We start from the raw sequence: 13589 nt of genomic DNA on the forward strand, positions 1-13589 counted from the left end.
TCCTTCATCCTTATTTTCTTACCTTCTTCAGGAATCTCAGCCATCTGGAACATATCTATAAATCTTTTCTCTCTCTCCTTTAATTTCTTTGGTGCTTTCAGTAAATATTTCTTCACTGGGGAGCTTTCCTTCCAGAACTTCTTTATTCCCTACCTCTGCCACCTGTTAGCCATTTCCCTTGATTCCTCCGAGTCTCTTTTTGTTTAACTCTAAAATAAGAACTGTATCATAAAGTTGTTTGTCTTAAAAGTAAACACATACAACACATAGCTACCTTTCAGAGCTTATGGTAGTGCCCTACAAATACTTTTTTCAGAGCTAGGGATATAACTCAGTATAGAATATGGCCTAGTTAGTGTGCATGAGGCTCTGGGTTCAATTCCCAGCATCACCACCCCAAAAACAACAAATTATTTCCTTTAAGAAATAATTTGAGGGCTGGGGTTGTGGCTCAGTGGTAGAGCTCTCACCTAGCATGTGCGAGGCACTGGGCTCAATCCTCATCACCACATAAATAAATCAATAAAGGTATTGTGTTCATCTACAACTAAAAAAAAATACTTTAAAAAAAAGGAAAGAAATAATTTGTAGACATCAAAACAACATGTAAACATTTGTTTGTAGATGTCCCTAATTTTAGCAAAAAACAAAAACCTGATACAGATTCAAGATTAGAAAGTGTATCCCATGTAAAATCAGTCATCAAAATAAGATTTTTATTTTTCTCTTCTTTTTTTCCAATTTTTATTGCATGCCTTATACATTAATGGTCTCTCATCAGAGCTCAGAGGGAACCTGCAGGGTGATTTGAGACATCAGGAAAGTCAACTGGTCTTCTCTTGTCCTGATTTTCTGGAGAGGCAATTCCAGCCTTTACTGTTTTATTGTATTAGCCTATACTGTCAGATTTTTGTTGGTTAGCCATTTTAAAATTCTTATTTTCTGATTTTAAAAATAATGCTTGTTGTCAGGCACAGTGTCACATGCCTGTAATCCCAGCAACTCGGGAGGCTGAGGCAGGCAGCTTGCAAGTTCAAAGGCAACCTCAGCAATTTAGCAAAACCCTGCCTCAAAATAAAAAATAAAAATGGCTGGGGCTGGGACTGGGGTTGTAGCTCAGTGGTAGAGCACTTGCCTAGGATGTGTGAGGCACGGGGTTCAATTCTCAGAACCACATAAAAATTAAATAAAAGTCCATCAACAACTAAAAAAAAAAAAAAGTATTAAAAAAAAAAGATTGAGGGGCTCGGGATGTGGCTCAAGTGGTAGGTAGCGCGCTCACCTGGCATGAGTGAGGCACTGGGTGTGATCATCAGCATCACATAAAAGAAAATAAAGATATTGTGTATCCACCTAAAACTAAAAAATAAATTTAAAGAAAAATGATTAGGTTTGTGGCTCAGTGGTTAAGTGCCCCTGGATTCAATCCCTGTTTTCTAAATAAATAAATAAATAAATTTTTTAAATGCTTTTTATAAAATATTTAAAAATTACTTGGGGCTGGGGTTGTGGCTCAGCAGTAGAGCATTTGCCTATCATGGGTGAGGCCCTGGGTTTGATCCTCAGCACCACATAAAAATAAATAAATAAAATAAAGGTATTGTGTCCAACTCAACTAAAAATTTAAAAATAATAATAATTACTCATGCTATCAGCAGTTATTATTTTGAATAATTTGGTATATTTCCTTCCCAGTTGTCTTTTCATACATAACCATTTTTTATTTTTTTAATAATTGGGGTTTTAGCATATATTTATTTACTTTTATTGTTGTTGTTGCTTATAGAATGCAAGGGTTAAGACAGTGGCTTTGGGGTTATGCCACTATGTTTGAAACTAGCTTCTGCCATTTGTTGCATAATAAATATTTGCCCTCTAACTATGTTTCTTTTCTTTGTTATTTAAATAGGATCAATAATAGTACATATTTCTTAGGGTTGTTGAAAGAACTAAGGATAATTTATATGTTCAAAAAGTTTTATTAATGTTATTATTCTCATATTAAGTCAACTTTTAATTTTTTTCCTTCTAATTATAAAACTAATAAGTGCCTACTATGGAAAAATTGAAAAATACAGAATAGATTCTAGAGGAAAAAAACCACCCTAACTCTACCACCCAGCTAATAAAACACACACACACACACACACTTTTCACATATTCTCTCCCAATCTACATACATGTTTTAGGGGGACAAAGCATCAATATTTACCATTGTCTCAAAACATGAAATTTTTCTCCTAACAACAAAATATATTTAAATTCTCTTCCGTATCTATTTCACTATCTGATATAGCATTACAGTTGCCCTAAATCTCTTGTCACCCTTAACCCAAAATTAACTCAGGCTAGTTCTTGACTCTTGTATTTTCTTTCTATGCTATATTTTAATATAAATTAAGTCATGCTGTATATAGCATTTATAATTCCTTTTAATTTTATATAAGCTTTTCCCCAAGGTCATTAAGAGTTTTTTTTTTCAACTATCTTTTTTTTATTATTATTAGTTGTTGATGGACCTTTATTTTATTTGTTTGTATGTGGTACTGAGAATTAAACCCAGTGCCTCATACATGCTAGGCAAGTACTCTACCACTGAGCCATAACCCCAGCCCAAGAGTTTTTTAGATAATGTCTTTTTTTTTCTTTTGAAATTATGAAATATTTCAAATACATGGGAAACTTTCTCTTCAACCAGTTCCAGAATCTCTTGTTTTTATGTACTGTAGAAACCTATCCTAATTTCTTTCTTTTTATCTCAACAGAGCAAGGGTCAAAAGTTAGAACCCATCCCTCCTCGAAGACTAAGAATGGTAACAAACACCATTGAAGAAAACTTCCCCCTGGGGACTGTGCAGTTTTTGATGGACTTCGTATCACCCCAGCATTACCCACCTGGAGATATTGTGGCTCATATTATCCAGAAAATCCTGCTCAGTGGCTCTGAGACTGTGGATGTCCTCAAGGAGGCCTACATGCTTCTCATGAAAATTCAACAGTATGAACCATAACAGTTGACTGTTTGGGGGAATTTGGACCCAGCACAGCTTTCTGTTGCCTTAACTTTATTCAGCTAACTATTAGGGAGGGTTTCAGTTTCTTTTGCTTTTTTGAGTGGTGGGAGGAGGAGGGGGACTGGAACCTAGGGGCACTCCACCACTGAACTATATCCCCAGCCCTTTTTATTTTGTTTTGAGACAGTCTCACTAAGTTGCCAAAACTGTCCTCAAACTTGTGATCCTCCTACCTCAGCCTTCTTCATTACTGGGATGTGTGAGGTACATGCCCAGCTAGAAGGTTTCTTAATATATTAGTGTTATTTTAATTGCAAGTCACAGGAAAACCAATCAAAAGTGGCTTTAACAGCTGCTATAAGAGAATTTAATGATTTATGTACTAGAAACGGAATAAGATGTGAGTTTATTCTGTGTTAAGAAATGGTTACCACAGTCTGTTTTTCAGTTCTGCTTTTATTTTCAGGTTCCACATGTTAGTCATCAACCTCAGGAACTCACAGTAGGAGAGTCCACTTACCTGATAGTCACATGAGAATTCTGAAATTGAGTTTTGTAGGATTTAATTGGCCTAATATGAAACATGAACTCATATTTAAACAAATCACTGTGAACTAAGGGGTAGAATATCATGATTCACTCAAAACTAACATGTTTTATCCTGGGGTCCTGGTAGGTAAAGCTAATTAGCTAAGAGTGTAAAGAGTTGGTTTCCTTAAGATACAATTCCCAAAAGTGATGGATAATGGTTACCAAAAACCAATGAAGTTCTACTACATTCAGACTGACATAGTGATGTACCAGAGGGTAGACCTGACCACTGAGGATGAGGAGGCTTTTTCTTCTGTCCTCTTCAGAGCCTATTTCTTCTTCTTATATATTCTCCATAATTCTAATTGATGTCATTTGACTTTCAGGCTGCATCCAGCCAATGCTAAGACAGTGGAGTGGGACTGGAAACTGCTCACATATGTCATGGAAGAAGAGGTAACATAATAATTATGAAGGTGCATCTTTTCAGAGGAAGTTTTTACTACAAAGAAAGTTCTACCCCTGCCAAACAATTACAACTAAAATGGGTGCTGTTTTCCAATTCAAATATGAATAGATTCACTCTCCTTTTTGAGATCCCATTTAAAATATTATTAAGTATGCTGGCACGGAAGCACATGCCTATAGTTCTGGCTACTTAAGAGCCTAAGGTGTGAGCCTCACTCAAGCCCACAGGTTTTAGGGCAACATAGTAAGACACCATCTCAAAAACAAACAAACAAACTGTTAATAAATAGGTGTTGGGGCTGTAGCTCAGAGGTAGAACCCTTGCCTCGCACATGTGAGGCACTGGGTTCGATCCTCCAACACCACATATAAATAAATAAATACTGTGTCCATGTACATTTAGAAAAAATTTTTAAATGCTAACAAATAAATGTAGAAAGTTATAAATCCATTGTTATACATGGGAGAACAACATATGTGAATAAAAATTTGGAAGATCTAAAGAAAATATCGGAGTGGTAACTAATGAAGCTGGACAAAGAAAGCCAGCTGGGTAGAGAAAGCTAGAAATACATGCAGGAGAGACAGTAGCCACATAGGGAAGAAATCTTCTCTTTTAAGCACCAGAGAAGTTTTATTAGATTCAGAAACACAATATATATAGCAAAAGATATGAGTCAGATATGGGTTGTAAATGTGTATCTGTTGAAAATCTTTAGAGGGAGCAGTCAACCTCCCCATTGTTTAGCAGAGAAAGTTCAATAGCCAGGTTATCTATCTTTCAGGTAAAAAGTCAGAAAATTCCTTATCTGAAAGTAATGAGCCATCTGCAATAAACAAAGACTTCTAATTGGTAAGCTGAAAAAAGGTGTTCCACATTCTGACTTTTAGGGGGTCCCAAAATTAGCTGCTAGAGCTTTGTCTGCTTGCCCTAAAGCAATTAGATAAAACAAATGATTTTCAACTTTGAATTAAATAAAAACTCTATTTCTTAAGAGGCCACCTATGGGTGTGCATCCAAGAAATGAGGGAGTACCCAAAAAAGAGGGAGACATGGAGTCCAAAGAATAGTAGATTGAATCCAAAAGTGTATTGAAGAGAAGTCCCCAAATTAGCAGTGAATAGCAGACCAAGGCAGCAGTTACTCCAGGTTAGAGTGAAGTGACAGAGAGAGGGCTTTAAATAAGAATGGTCTGAGACATCAGTAAAATGGCTTAAGTTAAGAAGCTCCAGGTCCTTGTTCTTCAGTGGAGACACTGAGTTAACAATATATGGACCAGAAGACCTATGTGAGAACTCTAAAGGCCAGAATACCTGCAGGGCCCAAACTAAAGTAAAACCAAGAAGATATTCCATCAAAAGAGGTAGGAAAGTCTGTGGTACTTTGCATGTCCATGCCCTGTCCCCTACCCAGCACAGCAAGCCACAACCAGAAAGAAGTCTCCCATGGCCTCTCTCTTGGGACATAAATGAAAGAGTGTACTATGCATCCGTTATGCTAGTTTGTTGGGGACTGCCCAAGGGACTGATTTCCGTCTTGCCAGACTCAGCACTGATATGAACAGTAGCATAGCTTGGAAGCTGCTGAAAATAGAGGCAAGCACTGAAATATATTAGAACTGCAGAGTCTACGGTTTCACAGGCAGATTCCAAGGGATGCAGGAAATTACAAGCTCCTGAAAGAAACAAGGGGCAAGCCACTTGAGAAATTAAAAGATCAGTATATGCATAATCCCAAAGCAAAGACATCATAAAAAAAGATGTGAGATCCAGTACTTCGTCGAGCCAGGCTGATTGGTGAAAGTCGTCTTCTACAGAAACTCAATCTAAACTAGACTGGAAAAGGTAGTTATTATTTCAGATGCCTAAATTTCAACAAAAGGTCACAGGAAGAGCTGGTTCTCCAAAAAGATGAACAAAATAGACAAACCCTTAGGTAGACTAAGAAAAAGAAAGAAGACATAAAATCAGAGATGAAAAGGGACACATTACAGCTGACACCATAGAAACACAAAAGATCATGAGAGATTACTACAAACCAACCACTGTGTGCCAGCAAATTTGATAACTTAGAAGAAATGGATAAATTTTGATAATTTAGAACAAATGGACATAAACACATTAAGAAGACCACATCATGAAGAAATAGGAAAATACCACTTATTAGATTGGCTACTCTAAAATTTTTAAAGAGGAAAATAAGTGTTGTTAAGGATAATGGAGAAATTGGAATCTCTGTGCACTCTTGAAGGAATTGTGAAATGGTACAATTGCTATGGAAAACCTCCTCAAAAAATTAATAGAATTACCATGTGATCCAGCAATCCCAATTTAAGTTATATATGAAAACAAATTGAAAGCAAGTTCTCAAAGAAATAAGTATAACCCGTGTGCAGAAGCAGCATAATTTACAATAACCAAGAAGAAACAACCCCAGGATCTATCAACGGGTGAGTCTATAAACAAAATGTGGTTTAATCATCCAATGGAATGTTAATTCTGTCTTAAAAAGGAAGGAAATCTTGTCACATTCTAAAGCAGGGATGAAACTTTAGGACACTATGCTAAGTAAAATATACCAGTCACTAAAGGACAAATACTATGTGATTCCACTTAAATGGGGTATCAAAAATTCAATGAAACAGAAAATAGAATGATAGTTACCAGGGACTGTGGAGAGTAAGAAACAGGAAGTTGTTGTTTAATGAATGTAGAGTTTCAGTGTTGCAAGATGAAAACTTCTAGAGATCTTTTGCACAACTTATGAATATACTTAATACTATGTGCATTTAAAATGGCTGATAGAAATTTAATATGTGTATTTACCACACTTTTAAAAATATGAGAAAACAATAGCAAACATTAGCAAAAAATATGGAGACTAGTAAATCTCATCCATTGCTGATGCAAAATGTAAATGGTACAACCACTTTGGAAAACAGTTTGGCAGTTTCTTTAAAAAGTTAAACATAAATTTATCATGCAGTCTATATATTCAGCTTCTAGATACAGACCTAAAAAATTTGGAAATGTCAAGAGACAACTTACATGTGAATATTCATAGAAAGATTACTTATAATAGCCAAAAAATGTCTACCTACTTGTGAATAGGTAAACAAGATGCACTGTATACATACAGTGAAATACTATTTGGCAATAAAAAGGAATTAATAATATAGATAAATTATGGGTGAACCTCAGAAAACATTAAGCTAAATAAAAGAAACCACACCAAAAAAAAATCATATATTGTGTGATTCTGTATATATGAAATGTCTAGAAAAGGCAAATCTAGAGAGGAATGGGAATTAGCTGCATTAATTAATTCATTCATTCACAAGGGATCTTCTTGGGGTTGAAATGTTCTTTAAAAAAAAACGTGATTTTTTTTTTTTAGTATAGTATATGGATTTCCAGTATAGTAATTAATTTTAACATAGTTCTGACACTGTAAACTCTAATTATAACATTGAAAATCAATTTAGATACAAAGCATAGGAGAGATTTTTATTAGCCTTTATTATATAAAGTGAAAAGTGCAGAGGACAAAGATTGGGAGATGAAAGGGACATGATCTCTGCAGATTGTCCTTATCTTCCAAAGTGGAGAATCAGGAAATAATGCCTAGATATGATGAAGAATAGTTATTTCTGGAAGATAAGAGGTGGAAGTTTTGCATGAGTGAGTCAGACTTTATGTAGCATAGTATAATTCAGTAGATCATGTTTAATGTTAAGAAATAGCAAAAGCCTATTTCTTCAGAAATATATAGGGTGACTTTCAGAGAGTATTATCAATACAAGACTTTCTTTTATTGCAGATTTAACACAAGTACTTGGTTTTTTGTGTGTGTTTGGTGCTGGTAATTGAACCCAGGTGTGTTCTACCATGAAACTACATCAGTTTTGTTTTTGAGATAGGGTCTCACTAAGTTAAACCTGGGCTAGCTTTGAACTTGCCCTCCCCCTTCCTCTTAGCCTCCAGAATAGCTGAGATTATAGGTATACATTGCACCCAATCTAAATACGTGGGTTTTTAAGACAATTTTTTTTGCATCAGTTATTAAGGATCAGAGAAAAATATACACATTTGGAAGGCAACGATATCATCACTTCCTCCTCAAAAGTAATAATATACTTTTTTTAAAAATATATACTGATATATACTTAGTATTGTCGTTCTGGTTTCTGATAACTGAACCATACTGTGGAAGGGAATACACCCTGAAATTTGAAAGTTCTCACATATCCCAGAAACATTTGGTGCCTTTTGAGCTCCTGAGCTCCTAACACTTGTCTCCCAGTAAATGGAAGCCAACAAATTGTACATGCCTGCTTGCTATGTGTCAGGTATCAACACTGTCTTTGGTAAGTTAGAATTATACCCAACAAATCACAAAGACACTCAGACTCCAAACAGGTAAGTTAAATCAGGGATGAAGCTACCTTTAAAGCAAATAACAGCAACAAAACATAAGGTCTCTGTGCCACCAAAGCCCGTGTTCTTTGCCTGTGTCAGTTAGGATCATTTTACCTATGACAGGATTCTCTGTGACAGTTGGGACTTGCTTAAACAATAAGAGTATGCATCAGCTCATGGTACTGCAAGTTCAGTAGTAGGGTGGACATCATGGTTGTTTGATCTAGCAGCTCAGCAGTTATTAAAAAACCAGTTTCTCTCCTGTGATCTGCAAGCCAGTTTTTAATTTATCCTTGGGCTGATAAAGTCCAGTGAGTAAGAGAGAGACTTGACTTCTCATGGCAGTCTTAAAAATCAAAACATCTACAATTCTGACAACTCTAGACCTCCAGTTGCAACTTAGACATTAGGAAATTATCCATAGGTGTCTAGATCCTTTGAACAGATAAATCATTTTTAATCCCTAAAACAAAATAAAATGGTTTCTAAGACCTTACAGAGTATGATTCTTTTAGCAGCTGTCCTATTTTTTTCCTTTTTTTTTTTCTTTTTTTTTGGCACCAGGACTGAACCCAGGGACACATAACCACTGAGCTGCCTCCCCAACCCATTTTTTTTTTTTTTTTAATTTAGAGACAGAGTCTTAATAAGTTGCTGAGACTGGCTTTGAACTCTTTTTTTTTGTGTGTGTGCTGGGAATTGAACCCAGGGCCTCATGCACACATGGGAAGCACCAACTGAGCTATATCCCCAGCCCTGGCTTTGAACTCTCAATCCTCCTGCCTTAACCTCCTAAGCTTCTGGGATTACAGGTGGGCACCACTGCACCTGGCCAAGAAACCTTTCTTTTAGGTACAAACTTGTTAACTCATGACCTTTTCTTAGGCTTAGTGGGTATGACATCTTACTGCCATCCAAGAAACTGAAAAAAAAGACTGACTTCTCATTCCTTGTCCCACAGGGTCAAACTCTGCCTGGGCGAGTCCTTTTCCTGCGTTATGTAGTACAGACCCTAGAAGATGACTTTCAGCAGATCCTGAGGAGACAGCGGCAGCACCTGCAGCAATCTATTGCAAACACTGTGCTGTCCTGTGACAAGCAGCCCCACAATGTCAGGTAATCAGCCACCATAGCCATGGGAAGACAATATGTAAGGGGCTATAGGTGGGTAGCACAGTATCTGTTGGGTGAGATTTTATGGTCACTAGATACCCTAACAGGGATCATTATTATATAGATAAACCCTCCCTGCACCAATAATGTGGCAAGTGCCATGACTCTTAAGACTATCAGACTTCTATTGGTCTAATTATTTTAGTATGGTTCAAACACCTTGTGAGATCCAGGGGGGGAACCTTCATGTTTTTGATTTTTATTTCCATCCTTCAGTGAATTCAGTATTAATCTCATTTGTCACTAACTAGTTTTAGAAAAGTAATATGACAGTAGGTCATTTGGCTGACAACAAGTTCAATAGGAAGCGTGTGTGTGTGTGTTTTCAGTTCAATAGGAAGCAAGTGTGTATGTGTTTTCGGGATTGAACCCGAGGATGCTCTACTACGGAACTACATTCCCAGCACGTTTTAATTTTTTATTTTGAAACAGGGTCTTACTGGGTTGTCCAGGCTGGCCTCAAACTTGCAGTCCTCCTGCCTTAGCCTCCCAAGTCACTGGGATTACAGCATGTGGAGTCTTTTTTTTTTTTTCTTTTGTAGAGCTTCTGAAAGCTGCAGAATATGAAACTACTGTATGTTAATATTAAAGAGAAAAAAATTTATTTCTAGGTTGGGGATCTTAGGCTAGAACTTAATCTTTGTGCATATGAGAAGTCAACCTCAAATTCTTTGCCAACTAGGTCTCAGTCCCTTTAAGATTCATATTGGAAGTCTCCCATACTGGAGATTAAACCCAGAAGATCTTTACCACTGAGCTACATCCCTGGGTTTCTGGGGGTTGTTGTTGTTTTTGGTTTTTGGTTTGGTTTGGTGTTTTGTTTTGTTTTGTTTTTTAGACAAGGTCTCACTAAATTGTCCAGGTTGTCCTCAAACTTGGAGTCCTCCTGCCTCAGCCTCCTGAGATTACCAAGTAGGCACTATTATGCCGGGTCATCAGCTTCTTCTTTGTGAAGATCTGAGTTGAAACATTTTGACCTCTTCAATCTGTATTGGTTGTCCTCTTTGCCAGTATTGATCATAAACTTGAGTATTCCTTTTACTCTTTTCAATCTTGGATCTTTGTTTGCCCTGTGTCTTTTTCTTTCTTGGTTTACTCCCTTGTTAGATTTGCTTGTTTATTTTGTATGTTTGTTTAGGATAGGTTCTCACTGTCACCCAGGCTGGCCTCAAACTTCTGGGCTCAAATAGTCCTCCGGCCTCAACCTCCAAAGTCGATGCAATTACAGGCATGTGTCAACACCTCCAGCTAACTCCCTTCATTTGATGAATCAGTCTAGAGCTTCCAAAGAAAATTGTATGGGAAGTAAAGTTTTATCTAAAACATTTTTTCACACACTGATTGATAACTAGGCTGAATTTAAATATCTAGTTAGAAATAACTATGTCCTCTTGCTTCCAAAATTGCTGTTAAGAAGTCATGAGCTATTTTGATTAGTGATTCTTCATGTGTGTCATTGTTTTTTCCTCTGGAAGTTGTAGAGCGCTCTTGGATATCTATATTCATCCATTGTATTTGATATTCAGTGGGCCATTTCAGTCTGGAAATGTAATTTTTCGTTTCTAGAAAATGGATTTCCCATTTTTATTTTCACGTTTCTAATTTTCTTTCTTTTTCTTTTTCTTTTTTTTTTTTTTTGTGCTACTGGGTATTGAACTAAGGGCCACTTTACCATGGAACCATATTCCTACCCTTTTTCATTTTTCATTTTGAGACAGAGTCTTGCTAAGTTTTCAGGCCAGCCTCAAACTTGTGATCCTCCTACCTCTGCCTCCTTAATTGCTGGGATTATAGGCATACACCACCACACATAGCTATTTACAATTTTCAAGAACTCTTTTATTTTTTCTTAACATGTTTCTTATTAAAATCAACAAATAGTATTCTATTCTTGTTCTTTCTTGGACCCATACCATTTCATATCTTCAGTACTGGTCATAGATTTTTGGTTTAGTTTTTTCTCTGAATATACCACTTTCTACCAAGTCACTTTTTTTAATAGCTAATTAGTAAATGTCTCTTGTATTAGAAGTTTTCTAGACATCTGATAAGCCTTAGTAATTTATCCCTGTTTAAAGGTGAGAGATTAAAAAAATGATGGAAATTCTGAGGACACGAAGTACTTGCCATCTCTGCACTTCCCAGTAGGTGGAACTGGTTTCCCATTTTTTAAGACAGTCTCCCATATCAACACATCAGCATTTTCAGGTCTTTCTACCTGAGCTAGTCGAGTTTTCCAGAGATTTCCAGTTCCTTCAAGTCAAAGAACAGGATTCCAGGGTTTTGAAGACAGGTGTGAGATGATGACAAGGGTCTCTGCATTCAGTGTTCCTGTGTTCATTTTAGTGCCCCTGTTTGTTTTGATACCTTTGTGTCCACATTGCCTCTGGTATCCCCTATCAGAGATTCTGTTTGACCTCTCCACAAAGGGAACCCGTAGTCTACAGGGTTGGTGAAGAAGATATAGGAGTATAAAAATTTCTTAAGCAAATTTAAGCCCTTCTACTTATTTTAACATACTTCCCTTTCACCTTTCTCTTTCAGAGAAACCTACTACTATCATTTGCAAAGCTTATTGGAATGTTTTTTCTTTGTTTTCCTTTCTTTTTTTTTTTTTTTGGCAGGGAGGCAGCATATATAGGATTGCTCTTTTCTACTGCTAGCTTAGGATTCAGCTTTGTGTTCTAAGTCAATTAAAAAAAATAAAATTTATTCCTTTGCCAAATTCATATATTTGGATTAATCATTATCCTTAAAACATGACACACTTGCCTTATTTGTTTTTAGTTATCTAGTTACCTTTAATTTTATAGTCAGCATGTCTTAACCTATCCCCCCAAATCAAAGATGAGGATCTTGACAATTCCCTATATATACATACATCCAATCCCCATCTTTACATCTCCCTGCACCTGAGTGATCATCCTTCATGTCCACTATGAATGTTCTCATTTTTTTCCTACTGTGTAACTTTATAGCATATACATGTGTTCTTCAAAGTATATATTTTTATTTTGGCTTCCTTTAGCTTTATATTAAAAGGTTTCATGCTAGTGCTATGGCATGTACCTGTAATCCCAGCAACTTGGGAGGCTGAGGCAGACAGAGGATCTCAAGTTTGAGGCCAGCATGGTCAATTTAGTGAGGCTCTAAACAACTTAGTGAGACCCTATCCCAAAAAATAAAAAGGGTTGGGGTTGCAGTTCAGTAGAGCACCCCTGGGTTCAATCCCCAGTACCAAAAAATAAATAAAATAAATAACAATAAAGGGTAGCATTCTATATTTAAACTATTTGGACTCTTATTTTTCACTTAATATTTTATAATTCTAAGATTTGTCCATATTACTTTGTCAATGTAGCTTATTCACTTTGACAACTTTATAATATTACATAGTAGTGAATATCCTTCCACCTTCCAAAATTTTACTGTTGTTGTGTCCTTTCCTCTTCCTTATGAATTCTTTTTTTCTTTTAAAGGTGGAGGGGGTTTTTTGTTTTGTTTTGTTTTTAGTTGTAGATGGACACGATACCTTTATTCTGTTTATTTAGTTTTATGTGGTGCTTGGGATCGAACCTAGGGCCTCTAGCATGCTAGGCAAGTGCTCTACCACTGAGCTACAACCCCAGCCCGCCCTTGTGAATTCTTTATATAATTATTTGCTGTAATATTAGTGAGGTTTTAGGAATAAACAAATTAGGTGTGTGCATTCAGCCTACCATTTTTATCTTGGTTATCTAAGTGATCATCAAAAGTTATTTTGACTTTGAGATATTTTTACTTACTTGTATCACCTAAGCCCTATATGATGTGACTCTTCTTTCTATTGCAGAGATGTTATTAAGTGGCTGGTCAAAGCAGTAACTGAAGATGGGAATCAAACTTCTTCAGAAACAGGAATCTTAAAGGCCAGCGGTGGACATCCTTCTCCCCAGTCTAACCTGACCAAGAATACCAATCAGTTGTAAGGGGCAGGCAAAGTTG

At 36.4% G+C, this 13589-nt stretch overlaps 1 protein-coding gene and 1 non-coding gene across 5 annotated transcripts in view; one reads left to right on the top strand and one right to left on the bottom strand.

Annotated features, from left to right (window-relative positions):
* Simc1 (SUMO interacting motifs containing 1) overlaps window positions 1–13589 on the top strand; it is a 96506-nt gene that overhangs the window by 64610 nt on the left and 18307 nt on the right. For all 4 annotated transcript variants that reach the window (XR_003583553.3, XM_027941010.2, XM_027941011.2 and 1 more), the window contains 4 exons: window positions 2766–2998; window positions 3932–4001; window positions 9394–9548; window positions 13438–13569. Coding sequence is in view for 3 of the 4 variants with exons in the window: in XM_027941010.2 (XP_027796811.2) it covers window positions 2766–2998; window positions 3932–4001; window positions 9394–9548; window positions 13438–13569 (590 nt within the window). In the remaining variant the exon portion in view is untranslated. The remainder of the gene's footprint in view (window positions 1–2765; window positions 2999–3931; window positions 4002–9393; window positions 9549–13437; window positions 13570–13589) is intronic.
* On the bottom strand, window positions 13161–13233 carry Trnaa-agc (transfer RNA alanine (anticodon AGC)). The gene has a single exon. It is a non-coding gene; the product is annotated as a tRNA-Ala (tRNA).

Source organism: Marmota flaviventris, chromosome 5, assembly GCF_047511675.1.
Source record: "Marmota flaviventris isolate mMarFla1 chromosome 5, mMarFla1.hap1, whole genome shotgun sequence".
Taxonomy (NCBI): domain Eukaryota; kingdom Metazoa; phylum Chordata; class Mammalia; order Rodentia; family Sciuridae; genus Marmota; species Marmota flaviventris.